Below are 17204 nucleotides of genomic sequence, written 5' to 3'. Positions count from 1 at the left end.
AAATATTTTATGTCATGCTGTATTTGTACAACGATCTTTCAAACTAAATTTTTTTGTAAAAAAAATAGAGTTTGATGAATTAAAAAAAAAACAAAAAAAAACAGTAAAGGTAGCCAAAGTTTTTTTTCTATAATGTGAAAGATGATGTTATGCCGAGTAAATAGATACCTAACATATCATGCTTTAAAACTGCGCACACTCGTGAAATGGTGACAAACTACGGTACTTAAAAATCTCTATAGACGACATTTTTACATTTTTTAACGGTTACCAGTTTGGAGTTACAGAAGCAGTCTAGTACTATAATTATTGCTCTCGCTCTAACGATCGTGGGGATATCTCACATGTGCGGTTTAAACACTGTTTATATTTGCGGGCACGATGTATATGTTTGTTTCTGCGCGTGAGCATGGAGGGATAGGGCGCTTACATTTTTTTTTTCCTATTTATTTTATTTTTTATTTTTAGACTGTCCCTTTAAAAAAAATGTTTTTTGATCACTTTTATTGCTGTCACAAGTTATGAAAACATCCCTTGTGACAGCAATAGTCACGTGTCAGGTTTTTTTTTTTTTTTTTTTTGGAGGGATCTGGGGTCTACAGGGTCTATCCCTCCTTCGCACTTAAAAGCATTCAAAACATTAAGCTTGGCTGTTTTGAATACTGCAGTTTTTTAAATCTGGCTCCTTTAAGGCTCCAGTAAACTGGATGCGATGTCATGATGTCGCTTCCGGGTTACTAGATCCGAGAAATGGCTTTGTTCGGATCTCCGGCCAGTCGGTGGACATGCCGACTGGTCGCACAGGCCTCTCGGTGGGAAGGGAGAGCCCAGGTGGAGCGGCGAAAGGCGGCGGGAGAGGGGGTGGGGGAGATGTCCCCTCCAGCTGCTTGTGATATTAATAGAGTGGCTGCTTAGCTGCATCGGTTATTATCACAAGAAAGGCATCACCCCGGTACAACCACTTGAAGCAGAATGACGCACAGGTACTGTACATAATTTTGCGACAAGTTTAATGGTATCCTACCTAAAGCAGTACTTTACTTTCTTAGTCAACATTAACCATTTTTAATCCCTATGTTGCTAGAATTAGTAAATAGATAGGAAGGTATATTTTATTTCCTTGTTTTAAACATTTTTTTTTTTGCATTTCTTATGTTGCTTCCTGGTTTCTGACATAGGCCAAAATTATGTCATACATCCTAAGAGTCTTCATTTACTTTTTTTCCTTTTATCTGGAGGAGGAGCTTTCTCAGCTGAGCACACCCTCCTGCCGGCATGCCTGATCTAAGGGTAGATGGATTCCAGAAAGTAAATTCTACATCTGCCCTTACTCAAGATGGCAGCAGTTTGAAATGCTAGGGGGTTGTTTTCAAGCAAAAAAAAAGCATGGAGACACAGATAGCTGGATGAGTTTGCTTTGAATATTAAAATTAATAAAAAGGATTTTCAGTTTGCGGCGCTCAGATACCTTTTAGTCCTGCTTTAAACAAAATGTTAATTCTTTTCTTTCTTCATATACACTGCCTGGCCAAAAAAAAAAAGTTGCCACCAAAAAAAAGAAGGTCACACACTCTAATATTTTGTTGGCTTTAATTACGGCACGCATTCGCTATGGCATTGTTTCGATAAGCTTATGCAATGTCACAAGATTTATTTCCGTCCAGTGTTGCATTAATTTTTCACCAAATGATGGGAGAGTCGGACCACTGTGCAAAGCCTGTTCCAAGACATCCCAACAATTTTCAATGGGGTTAAGTTCTGGACTCTGTGGTGGCCAAGCCATGTGTGAAAATGACGACTCATGCTCCCTGAATCACTCTTTCACAATTTGAGCCCGATGAATCCTGGCATTGTCATCTTGGAATATGCCCGTGCCATCAGGGAAGAAAAAATCCATTGATGGAATAACCTGGTCATTCAGTATATTCAGGTAGTCAGCTGACCTCATTCTTTGGGCACATGCGGTAACAATCAAATAGAATAGTTACTACATGCTTAGTTTAGTTAGTTGCTTAGTTAATTCCAGGTGGCGATTTTTTTTTTTTGGCCAGGCAGTGTATTTCCTTTTTGAAATACAAGATAAAACTTGCAAAATGAAACTGAATGTAGCCATGTGGAAAGCAACTTGTGTATTTATTATGGTTACATACAGTCCTATAAATTCAAGTGGAAAATCCCTACAGGAGGTCTTTGAAGAGTTTGTCTATGGAAGCTGTTTACACATGTTTGATTTTATCTTGTAACCTTAGTGTGATTTTTCATATACCACTGTACAGTACTTTGGATTTGTAGCACAGTTTTTGTGTTAAAATGAATCTGTCACTAAAAGAATGTGCAAAAAAAAAAAAGCTGTAAATACCTTTCTCGCTGCTCTGATGAAGAGAACTCAATGTATGAAGTCTCTTCAGAAACAGAGAGACAATGGAGGTCGAAACTCCTAGAAGTGGTGGTTTACAAAGAGACCTTGGGGGACAATGTTGGTCAATCAGAGCGGTGTTTGTAGGTGAAGGCAGTGGAAGAAGTAAGTATTATTCTTGTTTGAAGGTACATCTTTTATCTATCTGCACTACAGACTTTCTTTAAAGCGGAGTACCACTTTAACACACTGATGTGTACAGATTTACCACCAGTGTAAGTAGCAGCTTGCATTAACCAATGCCAACCTTTAAATTCCACCAAATTAGTGTCAGCCAAGCAACAAAAGCTGATTTATTATTGATTGCTATGGGCTACTGCACACCAATTTTATTTGCACTATGCAGTTGCCTTTCAAAGGTCTTAAATCACTGGTAAGTTTGACATATTCAAAATAACACTTCAAATACTGTGTGGATCACTTTCTGTTCCCTTTTTTATATTAAAGGAAAACTAGAGGTTTGGGGTCAACTCCAGCAAAGCTCAAGCAAAAAAAAAACATAAAAATAAAGGCCAAAACCAACAGACACTATTCTGTACTCCTACTCCTGGACCTTTCTGCTGCCTTTGATATGGTTGACCATCCCCTCTTCCTCAAAAAACTCCATGCCTTTGGTCTCCGTGACTGTACTCTTCACTGGTTATCTTCCTACCTATCCAACCGCACCTTTAGCGTTACTTACAATTCTACTTCCTCCTCTCCTCTTCCCTTCCCTGTTGGGGTCCCCCAAGGCTCTGTTCTTGGACCCCTCCTATTTTCAATCTACACCTCCTCTCTGGGTCAGCTGATAGCGTCCCACGACTTCCAATACCATCTCTATGCTGATGATACCCAAATCTATTTATCTACCCCTCAGCTCTCTCCCTCAGTCTTTGTTGAATCACTAATTTACTATCAGATATATCGGTCTGGATGTCTCACCACTTCCTCAAACTCAATCCAACCAAAACCGAGCTTATAATTCTCTCTGCCAATATCGATGGCATTACTATCAGCCCATCCCCGCATGCCAAGGTCCTAGGTGTTGTCCTGGACTCTGAACTCTCCTTCAAGCCCCACATCCAATCGCTGTCCAAATCTTGCCGCCTCAACCTCCGCAACATCTCCAATATACGCCCCTTTCTAACCAAAGACACGACAAAGCTCTTAGTTCACTCCCTGGTCATCTCGCGCCTTGACTACTGCAATTCCCTTCTCATTGGCCTACCTCTACACAGACTATCACCCCTTCAATCCATCTTGCATGATGCCGCCAGACTCATCCACCTTACTAATCGCTCAGTGTCCGCCGCTCCTCTCTGTCAAGCCCTCCACTGGCTTCCGCTCACCCAACAAATTAAATTCAAAATACTAACAACATCTTACAAAGCCATCCACAGCTTAGCCCCCAACTACATCACCAGCCTAGTCTCAAAATACCAACCTAATCGCACTCTTCTTTTCTCTCAAAACCTCCTGCTCTCTAGCTCCCTCGTCACCTCCTCCCATGCTCGCCTCCAGTACTTTTCCAGAGCCTCTCCAATCCTATGGAACTCCTTACCTTTATCTGTCCAATTATCTCCTACTCTATTAGCTTTTAGGCGATCTCTGAAAACCCTCCTCTTCAGAGAAGCCTATCCTACCCACACCTAACAACTATACTTCCATTTTCTCCATCAGCCCATCCCCCACGGTTATTGCCTTTTGTTTCACTTGACCCTCCCTTCTAGACTGTAAGCTCTAACAAGCAGGGCCCTCAAATTCCTCCTATATTGAATTGTATTGTAACTGTATTGTCTTCCCTCATATTGTAAAGCGCTGCGCAAACTGTTGGCGCTATATAAATCCTGTATAAAAATCATGTATGAAAAAAAAAATGAATAGGCTCATTGAAAGATAAAACTGAAAAAACATCTTTTGCTGCAAAAATTCTCAGTGTCAATACAAATATTTTCCCTGTAGTCCTTTTTTTTTGCCACATGATGCTGCATAGGCTAAACTGGATGGACTTGTGTCTTTTTTCAACCAGCCTAACTATGTAACTATGTCCCCAGTCTCATAGTCATTAATATTAAACCAACTTCCTCTGAGCCCAGGTTATCCTGGACCTAAGCCAGCCTGTTATAGGATGGTATAAGGAGAAGCAGCACAGTGATAAGTGATACTAAACAAAAAAAAAATAGCATATTTAAAGATAAAATAAAAAGAGTTGGCTGCGTACTTAATTTCAGACTATCCCACATTAGTTGTCCTTAAACCTCTGGGCTTAATGACAGCCAGCATCATTCAACCCACTTCCTCTGAGCCCAGGCTTTCATGACCCCTCCCCACCCTTTAAACCAGTTAGTAAACTCTGTTTTTTTAACTTGTACTTACAATTAAGCCAATATTAAGGCTTGCCTCTAGGTACAGTAAGTATCTCCTCAATGTGCACTGTTTAGGAGATATTTAGATGTGTAGCAGCTGGTGATGTCACTGGTGCATGGGCACTGTGCTCTGAATGGACGGCACACTCCAGTGTCCCATCCATAAAGTTTCCAGTGCCGCGACCATGACTCCTACGAAGTCATCGCAGCTCAGCCATTCAAACAGCCGGAGCCCGCAAACCCGAAAGGAAGACCAGGTGAAGATGGAAGCCCTGTCAACGGTGACAGTGCACCGCTGGAGGGATCTGTTTTACAGGTAAATCTTTTGTGATGTGCTACTAGTATAAACTCCGTAGACTTCACTGCCTTTAACTATTTTCGGTTACGGTTTACTACCGATTTAACCGAATAATAAAGGAGAAACAGCTCAGTGATGGGCTCCCCCCTGTGTCCCTCTGCTTTTTCCACCAATCAGCATGCTTCTTGTCAGCACATGAACTAATTGGCTCATTGTACAGTTTTTTCCTCTTAGAGGCAGATAATAGGTCAGATTGAAGTACTTACATGGTATGAATTGAAAAAATACAATTTATTACATATTAATTATTACTGTGCTGCATTAATTTTTGTCCATTATATTACACCTCCCAACTTTATGAGATGAAAATGAGGGACACCTTTTACCAAAATTATATTTTGGCATAGGACACACCCCCTGCCATGCCCCGATAAAGAAGAATTATACAAAAAAAATTTAGTTTACCACTTCAGCTCCTGAAGGTTTACGCCCATTCCCGACCAGGCCATTTTTTGCGATACGGCACTGCGTTGCTTTAACTGACAATTGTGCGGTTGGGTGATGCCGTACCCAAATAAAATGTATGTCCTTTTTTTTACCACAAATAGAGCTTTTTTTTATTTTTTTTTATGGTATTTGATCACCTCCTGCGGTTTTTATTTTTTGCGCTAGACCCAACCAACAATTTTGAAAAAAAAAAAAAAAAAATGTTTATTTTCTGCTCTAAAACACATCCAATAAAAAAATGTAAAACATCTAATTTCTTCATCAGTTTAAGCCAATATGTATTCTGCTACATATGTTTGGTAAAATCCTAATCAGCGTATATTGATTGGTTTGCACAAAATTTAAAGGATCATAAAAATCTATAGGATATTTATTTAATTTTTGTTTTTTACTAGTTATGGCGGTGATCAGCGACTTATAGCAGGACTACAGTATTGCAGCAGACAAATCAGACACCTAACTGACACTTTTGACACTTTTTTGGGGACCAGTGACATTATTAAAGTGATCAGTGCTAAAAAAGTTGTACTGTCACTGTACTAATGACACTGACAGGGGAAGAGGTTAACTTCAGGGGAAATAAAAGGGTTAAATGTGTGCCTAGGGAGTGCTTACTAACTGTGGGGGAGGTGATTTTACTACTTGAAGACATAGATCGGTGTTCCTGCTTCCATGTCTTCTATACTCATAGAATGATAGTCTGCCTTGTATACATAGGCAGAATTGTATTCTGTCAGAATACCGAACGATCAGCAGGTCCCGGTAGACATCGGGTCAGTGGGATCAGCTGATCAGCTCCTGCTGTGTAAAATCACAGCAGGAGCGAGCCGCCGGGGGCGCACGCTCGTGTCCAAATCCCGGAAGTGCAGAATCGCGTATATATATACATGATTCTGCACAGAGCATGCACCCTGCAGCAGTAAATCTGCTATGAGGCAGTCGTAAAGCGGTAAAATCCACAAGTGCTTTTTTACCACCACTATTCCTTTTGATTGGCTTTTGAAATCTACAAATGCAGCAATTTAGAAATTGGATGAAAGGTTTAGCAATGGGAAACTTTTTCTGAACGATAAAAAGTGCATTTTATATACAACTATATAGATCAGACCACACTGGGGGACAAATGAGGAGGAAAGAGGGAGAGAGGGACAGTCCCTCCAAATCAGGGACAGTTGGCAGCTATGTTAAATATCTGCCTAGAGTTCTGTTTTAGAAACAGCTTACACTGTGTTATCCAGTCTTTATCCTCTGTTTCTGTGTTCATAAAACAATATAACATCGTTTTTGGAGATTCACATAATAAAAACAGATAATGATTGGAAAAACATTTTTCAGCGGGACTCCAGCCTTACCTTCAGTTATGGACAGTTGTACAGGCTCCACTACTGAACTTTAATTTGCTTAGTCTGATTTTACTGCTTCTCAGAGTGTGCATTGGAAGCTGCAGCAGGTAAAATAGAGCCTTCATATTTCCTGCCTGTAGGATGTCCAGTATCATCTAGCCTTTTCCTCCACAGCCTTTGTGTCCCTGGCATGCCCCTTTCATGCATTGGATTTCAGTTCTTTTTGTAACCTTCATGGAGGTTCAGCATCACATGTGAGTGCTATTTAGGGCAGAGTGCATGCAGATGCATGGAAATGACAAACAAACAAAAGGGCGCACCGGCCTAGTGCATTATCCTTTAAAAGATTTATTTAAAAAGAAAGGTATAAAAATACTCACAAATAAAGTTCTTGATAAAAGCATATCAATAAAGGTACATAGTCCTCAGCATCGAGATCTAAGGATACACTGTCCCCTGAAGCTGTAAAGGCTTACGCCTTTCGAGGCGTAGCCTCTTCTTCAGAGCCTAAATGGTATGTCTAAGCCTGTGCTTTAAATACTAGATACTGCAGATGCAGCCTGCCTAGTAATGCTAAATCCTCCAGTTTAGCACCCACCCATCAGGGCATTTTGATATTTGCATAACACTGCTCCCAAGAGCCAGCCATCTGTTTACATCAGGACTGAGGGCTTTTGAGAAGAATACTGAGGCAGGGTGCTGTGATGTTTCAGAATTACAGCACCCTGCTGTCCCCTCCCATCATCCATGATCTGCCTTCATTTTTTAACCAATTGCCCACCAGCTGCCATAGTTTTACTGCGGCAGGTCGGCTCTATTACGCAAAATGACTTACCTGTACGTTGCTTCGTGTAATAAATAGTGGGGGCGCGCGCACGCTGACTGGTCGGAGGGGGAGTCAATCAGCGGGTCCGGCGGACGCGATTTCTGCTGGCCACGGAGACCCATGGAGACAGAACTGCGGTCTGCCTATGTAAGGCAGACCGCTGTTTTGCCAGAGATAAAAACAGGAATCCTGTGTTCCTCCTGTTTAGGAACACAGATCTCTGTGTTCATCCAGTGAGTCTATCCCCCACACATCCCCCACACAGTTAGAAAGCACTCCCTAGAAGCACACTTAACCCTTTCATTGCCCCCTGGTGTTAACCCCTTCCCTGCCAGTGTCATTAGTACAGTAGCAGTGCATATTTTTAGCCCTGATTACTGTAGTAATGTCACTAGTCCCCTCAAAAGTGTCAGTTAGGTGTCCAAACTGTCTGCTGCAATGTCGCAGTCCAACTAAAAATCACTGATCGCCTCCATTACTAGTAAAAAACATAAATCTATCCCCTAGCTTGTAGATACGATAACTTTTGTGCAAACCAATCAATATACACCTATTGGGATTTTTTTTACCAAAAATATGTGGCAGAATACATATTGGTGAAAATTAATGAAAGATTTTGATTTTTAAATTTTTTTTATTGGGAATATTCTATAGCATAAAGTAAAAAATGTTTTTTTTTGTTTATAACGCAAAAAAATTAAAAACTGCAAAGGTAATCAAATACCACCAAAAGAAAGCTCTATTTGTGGGGAGAAAAAAAAGGACATCAATTTTATTTGGGTACAGCGTCACACAACCGCACAATTGTCAGTTAAAGTAACACAGTGCCGTATCATAAAAAAATGGCCTGGTCATTAAGGGGGTAAAACCTTCCAGTCCTAAAGTGGTTAAAGAAGCACCGAGACCCAGGGATGATGTTCTGTAATGAAAACTGTTTTTATTTAGAAAACTTCAATAACATGTTGATGAAGGAGGAGTGAGGAACCAGAGAAGGCAACATATAAGCAGATTTCATAGATTTATATTGAGCTATGAATATTTACCATTAGTGCTCCCATATGCTTTTCCTGCCTGGAATTTTTAGAGATGCTCTTTTGAAAGGGTTGAAGTGGGGAGCTTCCCAGGGGTGTCTTATCATAGTGAATGATTAATAGGGATGCTCTCTGCATTCTGATCCCCTCCTTTTCTATAGTTTTCTATAGTCGAAAACTTTCCCATGTAGCACAGGATCCTAAGGCCTCTTTCACACGGCCGCTCCGTATGTCCGTATATCACCCGCAAACGGATGGGGTGATATACGGACATACGGAGCGGCCGTGTGAAAGAGGCCTAAGGATTATGCAATTTCTGTATCTTATGCCTGGACCTTTGGGTCCTTTATTTTACTTTGTTCCCCTTGGGTTTTTTTTGTAAAACTTCTTATTTTTGTGCTTTTTTTCTTAATCTTTCATGGTACACCATGTTATTGTACATCGCTCTGCTGCTTTTTTTAAAAAAAAAAATACTTTATGGAAAAAAAATAAGCAGATTAAATGGCAGCTTCAATGTCTTAATCATAAACTAGACTTATGTGGCTTGCCCTAAAATGACCTGCCCTGTGATAGAAGGTACATCAGCTACTGTTGCCATACATGGGAGCCTGCATAATGCTTGCATCCCTCCTGCCAAGAAAATACTAGCCAGTATGTTGGGCTGGTAAGGTCTGCAAAAAACATGAAGTGCTACAGCCAAATGATTCTGTTTTATTTTGCTTACACCAGGTAAAAAGAGCAATGTTAACAAAATACCGTTTTCCTCTTTCATTTGGTGAAAAACTATATATATTCATATTACAAGGGATACATTTCAGGTGCCAACACCACACAGAAATAATGTATTTATTTTATTATTATTATTTTTTTTTTTTTTTTTATGAAATAAGGTTTGAGCCAAAACCATTTCTAGTTTTTATAAGAATGGAGAAGAGGTTTTCTTTTTTTTTTTTTTTTTTTTCTTCTTTTTTTTTATTATTCTTTTGCTGAAAATCTCCCAAGTGAGGAAAAATCTTGCCTTTGAGAGTTGTCACTGGAACAGATGTTCTCATCGGAAGATTCCCCTTCTAACTGCAGTTTATTGCTTGGGACCCCATATGTCAGCCTTTTGAACACATCTTATTCTTCACATTAACACCCTTCTTAACACTATTATATACAAACATCTGCAATTACTGTATTCAATTTATTTTTTAATGATCTAACACGTCTCTAAATGGAAAAAGGCCTGCTGATTGGAAGTGTGCCTATTAGACATATGTGGTATGGCAAAAGTCATATAGTTATTTTGCCATAAAGTGAACATTAAACATATGGCCTTTGATGAGAATGTTATGCTGAGTGCACTATGAACTATACAGTGAAAGCTGTTTCCTGTAAAATATCTGTGATATCTACTATGTATTGTTCCATTTAGTTGCATCTGTTACTTTGTGGCTGCCACGCAGGTTCTTTAGCCTATATAGAAAAGTTCATCGCTAATGCAATGTAGGATGTACAGTCTTTGTACTTTATTTACATGGATAGCATTGAAGTTGCTTTTTTTAGAAAAAAATGGTATTCTTCCAAAATATTCCTTTAGGTAAAGCAGGGACTTATATAAGACATATTATTATTTACTGATGAATATGAAACACATTTTCAAGCATATAATAAAAATGTCATGTTTGTAGTAGGAGACATTTTGCACTATGGCTCATAGTGTGCATATTGCAATTACTATGGACAGGGGTAAGGGAACATTGCTGTAAATAAAGATGTGTATATATATATATATATATATATATATATATACACACAGTATCTCACAAAAGTGAGTACACCCCTCACATTTATGTAAATTGTTTAATACACCTTTTCATGTGACAACACTGAAGAAATGGCACTTTGCTACAATGTAAAGTAGTGAGTGTACAGCTTGTATAACAGTGTAAATTTGCTGTCCCCTCAAAATAACTCAACACACAGCCATTAATGTCTAAACCGCTGGCAACAAAAGTGAGTACACCCCTAAGTGAAAATGTCCAAATTGGGCCCAAAGTGTCAATATTTTGTGTGGCCACCATTATATTCCAGCACTGCCTTAGCCCTCTTGCGCATGGAGTTCACTAGAGCATCAAAGGTTGCCACTGGAGTCCTCTTCTACTCCTCCATGACGAGATCACAGAGCTGGTGGATGTTAGAGACCTTGCGCTCCACCACCTTTTGTTTGAGGATGCCCCACAGATGCTCAATAGGGTTTAGGTCAGGGGACATGCTTAGCCAGTCCATCACCTTTACCCTCAGCTTCTTTAGCAAGGCAGTGGTAATCTTGTGTGTTTGGGGTTGTTTTCATGTTGGAATACTTCCCTGCAGCCCAGTCCCCCAAAGAGAGGGGATCATGCGCTGCTTCAGTATGTCACAGTACATGTTGGCATTCATAGTTCCCTCAATGAACTGTAGCTCCCCAATGCCAGCAGCTCTTATGCAGCCCCAGACCATGACACTCCCACCACCATGCTTGACTGTAGGCCAGACACACTTGTCTTTGTACTCCTTACCTGATTGCTGCCACACACGCTTGACACCATCTGAACCAAATCAATTTATCTTGGTATCATCACACCATAGGACATGGTACCAGTAATCCATGTCCTTAGTTCGCTTGTCTTCAGCAAACTGTTTGCGGGCTTTCTTGTGCATCATCTTTAGTAGAGGCTTCCTTCTGGGACGACAACTATGCAGACCAATTTGATGCAGTGTGTGGCGTATGATCTGAGCACTGACAGACGGACCCCCCCCCCCCACTCCTTCACCCTCTGCAGCAATGCTGGCAGGACTCATACTTCTATTTCCGAAAGACAACCTCTGGGTATGACACTGAGCACGTGCAGTCAACCTCTTTGGTCGACCAAGGCGAGGCCTGTTCTGAGTGGAACCTGTCCTGTTAAACCATTGTATGGTCTTGGCCACCATGCTGCAGCTCAGTTTCAGGGTATTGATAATCTTCTTAAAGCCTAGACCATCTTTATGTAGAGCTACAATTCTTTTTTTTCAGATCCTCAAAGAGTTCTTTGCCATGTGGTGCCATGTTGAACTTCCAGTGACCAGTATGAGAGAGTGAGAGTGATAACACCGAATTTAACATGCCTGCTCCCCATTCACACCTGAGACCTTGTAACACTAACGAGTCACATGACACTGGGTAGGGAAAAATAGCTAATTGGGCCCAATTTGGACATTTTGACTTAGGGGTGTATTCACTTTTGTTGCCAGCGGTTTAGACATTAATGACTGTGTGATGAGTTATTTTGAGGGGACAGCAAATTTACACTGTTATACAATCTGTACACTCATTACTTTACATTGTAGCAAAGTGTCATTTCTTCAGTGTTGTCACATGAAAAGATATAAAATATTTACAAAAATGTGAGGGGTGTACTCACTTTTGTGAGATACTGTATACCCGTGCTAATGGATGTGATAAGAAATGATAAATAAACTACTTGAAATAGTGAATATTTGACGTGAGGTTGCTGCTCCTCTAAAAGGTGTAGTGCCTTAAATCATATATATTTGTAAAAAGGGCGATCCCACGTTGAAAACCTAATTTGTGCAAACGGTAGCATAAACCCATATAAATACACAAAATATCGATGTTCAAAAATCAATAGAAGTCCATCATATTCATGAAAATTATTGCAGTCCCATCATAATTAAAGTGTTGAAGTTCCAAATGCTGTAAACAAAATCGGTGCAGTCCGTGCTCCCCTCCTGTGTGCCCACTTACTCGCCAGGTGCCATAGACTCCCATAATAGAAGTCATGTTCGCTCAGATGCTGGGAATAGTAGTCCTCTAAAGGAGCTCCTTCTTTGTGGATGCAGATTCCCTTCATGTATAGTATATAGTATAATGAGAGAAGAGAGGGGGAATATATAATTCTGTTTATTAAAATTATACAAAAAAACTCTGTATCATTTGAATAAACAGAATTACGCTACATATTCCTCCTCTTTTCTGGCATTATACTATATACTATACATGAAGGGAATCCGCATCCCCAAAGAAGGAGATCCATTGGAGGACTACTAATCCCAGCATTTGAGATGGTTTGCAAAGCGTACCTGACTTCTGTTTTGGGAGTCTATGGCAGCTGGTGAGTGAGTGGGCATACAGGAGGGGAGCACGGACTGCACCAATTTTGTTTACAGCATTTGGCACTTCAGCACTTCAATTATGATGGGACTGCAATCATTTTCACCAATATGATGGACTTCTATTGATTTTTGAACTTTGATATTGAGTGTAAATATATGAGTTCATGCTACTGTTTACACATATTAGGTTTTCAGTCGGAGCACCCTTTTTACACATTTATATGAGGTAAGGGAACATGATTATTTTGCTGTGGTACGCCATGTACTGTAGATCTTATGCGACAAAAGACTTCTCAACAATGCCACAAACCTCACATAACAACTCTATGATGACAATTACATACAAAGCAACTCTATGATCATATCTTCTAAAGATGGATTAGATATTTTTTCACATATAATGATTTTCTTTACCACTTCTTATCATAGGGTCTCAAAGGTGAAAGAGGGCAATCCGGAACCTATGGACCCAAAGGGGAGAGAGGGGAACGAGTGAGTAGTTTTTTTTTTTTATTGTTTGTTTGCTTTTTTTTTTTTTTTTCTTTTTTAAATGTTTAGAAAAAAAGATAAAAACAATCTGTAGAAAAAATATTATGTTATGAAGGTTGTCATTTCTTCATAAAAGCCAAAAACACCATGAAGAGTTTGGGTATGATGCCATAAATGGTTCATGTCAATATACAAATACCCAAGGTGCAGTACATATTGTCCAGATCAAGCAGGTTAATAGTAAAAATGATGAATGGCTTATTCCCAAATGGATAAATCCTACACTACACATTGGCCTATTGGTTATAAACTACCCATGAGCCCTACAGTTTACTGGACTCATTCAGTGTCTGTGCAATGTGTGAAAAATCTGTCATCTTGTATTTTGATTATGAAACAAGAAAAAAGGGTGAATTCGGACTTTAAAGGCCACAAAAGGATCGGTGCTTACAATTGATATAAAAAATGTTATAAATGTATTTGATACAAAACATATAACATCAAATGCATAGGATAAGACGATACATAATAAAATATTTTTTAAATAGGAATATGAATGAATGTACAGATTCCAAACACATAGTGAAGGTCTCCAAAGCCAACACGTTTCACAATAAGCTTCTTCAGGGCTATATGGACCTTATATTACTTATCTGACCAGCTGCACATGCAAGAAAAGATCTCCTCTGGGGCAGATGCCGAGACCATATAGTGGAGCGACCATTCATATAATTTGTAGATTCGTCATCCAATGTAGGGGCCACTACGTATATATGTAAAGGAAGGGTAGGTTGCCAGCAATGCACAATATACACCCCTAGGCGTCTAACAGCGGGTTCCTAGTAGATGGCTCATATAGGTGTAGGTGTTAGGTTAACAATGCTGCAAACCCCAGAAAGGGGGACACACTTCCAGGTATATGCACCATAAACCACCGTAGCAAATGAACCCAATATAGAGTGTCCTTAAGTTCAAGATCTTGCCCATATGGTCCCCAGGGAAACGCGTTGGCTTTGGAGACCTTCACTACGTGTTTTGGAATCTGTACATTCATTCATATTCCTATTTGGAATATTTTATTATGTATTGTATTATCATATGCATTTGATTTTATATGTTTTGTATCAAATACTTTTATAAAAAGTTTTATATGAATTGTGAGCACCCCTCCTTTTGTCGCCTATAAAGTCATAATTCACCCCTTTTTCTTGTTTCATACCATGTAACTACGGATGTTGGCCTATTAGATCACGGGAATTTTTTAATATTGTATTTTGATTTTATCTAGTTTTTGGAAATTCAGTTGCAGATAGTACCAAGGATGCTCCTTGAGGCTAAACAAATATCTACTAATATGAAATGTATACAAAGATGGCAGTTTTCCTAAAAAAAAAAAAAAAAAAAAAAAAAAAAGCAACTACTATGGATCTTGAAATTTATATGTAAATGCACGAGATGGTTACCTTGATTAAAAAAACATGTTTCAGAAAAACAGAGCCCCAACCAACAATGGAAATGTTGCAATTTTTGTGCATAACCCCTGAGGCTGGGTTCACACTTATGCAAATTGTATGCTAGTTACCTTGCATCCAATTCGCATGGCAGAAGAGTGTGACCGGCTCGGTTCACACATCTCTCAGGGTGGTTGCGGAGCGAATTGCTCAAGGGTCCTGTGCTTCTTTGGCTCTGTTTCAGGTCTGAATGTAGGCAAATTTAGGCCTGATTCGTCCCTGAAACGGAGAACAGGGATGCACCAGACCCCTGCTGTGAGGTGCATGTGAATCAAGTGTGATCCCAGCCTGAAATGTGTGATTTGAGAATGCCAGGTTATAGCATGAAAAGCCTCATGTATATATCACCATGCACATTTTAAGATCTGGAGACACCACTCCCTAGCCACCTAATACGTAGCTGTATGGGAATAGTTCCAGTTCATAGAATATGTGGATTTATCAGGAGCAAAGTACAGAAATTAAACAAGGTCTCTATGGGCTTTAATTAAAATCTCATTAAATGTTGTTTTATATAAGGAATAGCAGTAGAATTACTCATAAAATATATTTCATATGAAGTGCTCAATAAAAAAGATAATGGAAACTGATGCCATAAAACCATCTAATTGCGTGATGTGACTTTCCCATTTGTGATTCTGTCTCAGTAGTAATAGTACCTTTGTCTTTTCAAATGTTCAATGCACAACAACACTAGTGCTTACTGGGAAAGTTAAGTTGTAAAAACAAGATTTTGAAATGTAGTCTGAGGGCAATTCATGTCCACAATGAGGATAAGGGTACTGTATATAGCAAAATTACATCTCTAGAGTTTTTAGGCACAGGTAGCGATTGTAGAAATGGTAGATTTGCCAAGGATATATCTGATTTGGTGTCTGTTTACAGTGGGGATCGAAAGTTTGGGCACCCCAGGTAAAAATTTGTATTAATGTGCATAAAGAAGCCAAGGAAAGATAGAAAAATCTCCAAAAGGCATTAAATTACAGATTAGACATTCTTATAATATGTCAACAAAAGTTAGATTTTATTTCCATCATTTACACTTTCAAAATAACAGAAAACAAAAAAATGGCGTCTGCAAATGTTTGGGCAACCTGCAGAGTTAATATCTTGTACTGCACCCTTTGGCAAGTATCACAGCTTGTAAACTCTTTTTGTAGCCAGCCAAGAGTCTTTCAATTCTTGTTTGAGGTATCTTTGCCCATTCTTCCTTAAAAAAGTTTTCCAGTTCTTTGAGATTTCTGGGCTGTCTGGCACGCACTGCTCTTTTAAGGTCTTTCCATAGATTTTCAATTATGTTGAGGTCGGGAGATTGTGAAGGCCATGGCAAAACCTTCAGTTTATGCCTCTTGATGTAATCCCCCGTGGATTTCAAGGTGTGTTTAGGATCATTATCCATTTGTAGAAGCCATCCTCTCTTTAACTTCAGCTTTTTCACAGATGGCATCAAGTTACCATCCAAAATTTGCTGAAATTTTATTGAATCCATTTTTCCTTCTACTCGTGAGATGTTCCCTGTGCCACTGGCTGCAATACAACCCCAAAGCATGATTGATCCACCCCCATGCTTAACAGTTGGACAGAGGTTCTTTTCATTAAATTCTGTGCCCCTTCTTCTCCAAACGTAACTTTGCTCATTCCGGCCAAAAAGTTAAATTTTAACCTCATCTATCCACAGAACTTGTTTCCAAAATGCATCAGGCTTGTCTATATGTTCATTTGCAAAGTTCAAACGCTGATTTTTGTGGTGAGGACGTAGAAGAGGTTTTCTTCTGATGACTCTTCGATGAAGACCATATTTGTACAAGTATCTCTTTATAGTGGAATAGTGTACTACAACTCCAGTGTCTGCCAGATCTTTTGATGAGGGATCGTGCAGTCAAACGTGGGTTTTGAATTGTTTTTCTCACAATCCTGCGAGCTGTTCTGTCTGATATTTTTCTTGGTCTTCCAGTGGCTTTAACTTCCACTGTTCCTGATGACTGCCATTTCTTAATTACATTCCGAACAGAGGATATTGACATCTGAAAACTCTTTGCTATCTTCTTATAGCCTTCTCCAGCTTTGTGAGCGTCAACTATTTTCAGTTTCAGTTTTCTAGACATTGTTGGTTGCTGGTTGTTGGGGCAAGGTCAGATGGGTCTGGGCATTTAAAACCTTTGAGATTGACAACACCTGGTCTTCCCAGATGATGATTGAGAACAATCCATGACACTGGCAGGTCTCAGCCTTGCAAAGGGGGCAGTGCATGCTATAAATTCTGCAGGGTGCCCAAACTTTTGCAGACGCCATTTTTTTTGT

At 39.6% G+C, this 17204-nt stretch overlaps 1 protein-coding gene across 1 annotated transcript in view; it reads left to right on the top strand.

Moving 5' to 3' along the window:
• COL16A1 (collagen type XVI alpha 1 chain) overlaps positions 1 to 17204 on the top strand; it is a 284939-nt gene that overhangs the window by 153106 nt on the left and 114629 nt on the right. Inside the window, exon 11 of the mRNA XM_082246984.1 lies at positions 13333 to 13395. Within this exon, the coding sequence (XP_082103110.1) occupies positions 13333 to 13395 (63 nt within the window). The remainder of the gene's footprint in view (positions 1 to 13332; positions 13396 to 17204) is intronic.

Source organism: Pelophylax lessonae, assembly GCF_965119305.1.
Source record: "Pelophylax lessonae genome assembly, chromosome: 2".
NCBI classification, from domain to species: domain Eukaryota; kingdom Metazoa; phylum Chordata; class Amphibia; order Anura; family Ranidae; genus Pelophylax; species Pelophylax lessonae.
This window is presented reverse-complemented; position numbering and strand designations above follow the sequence as displayed.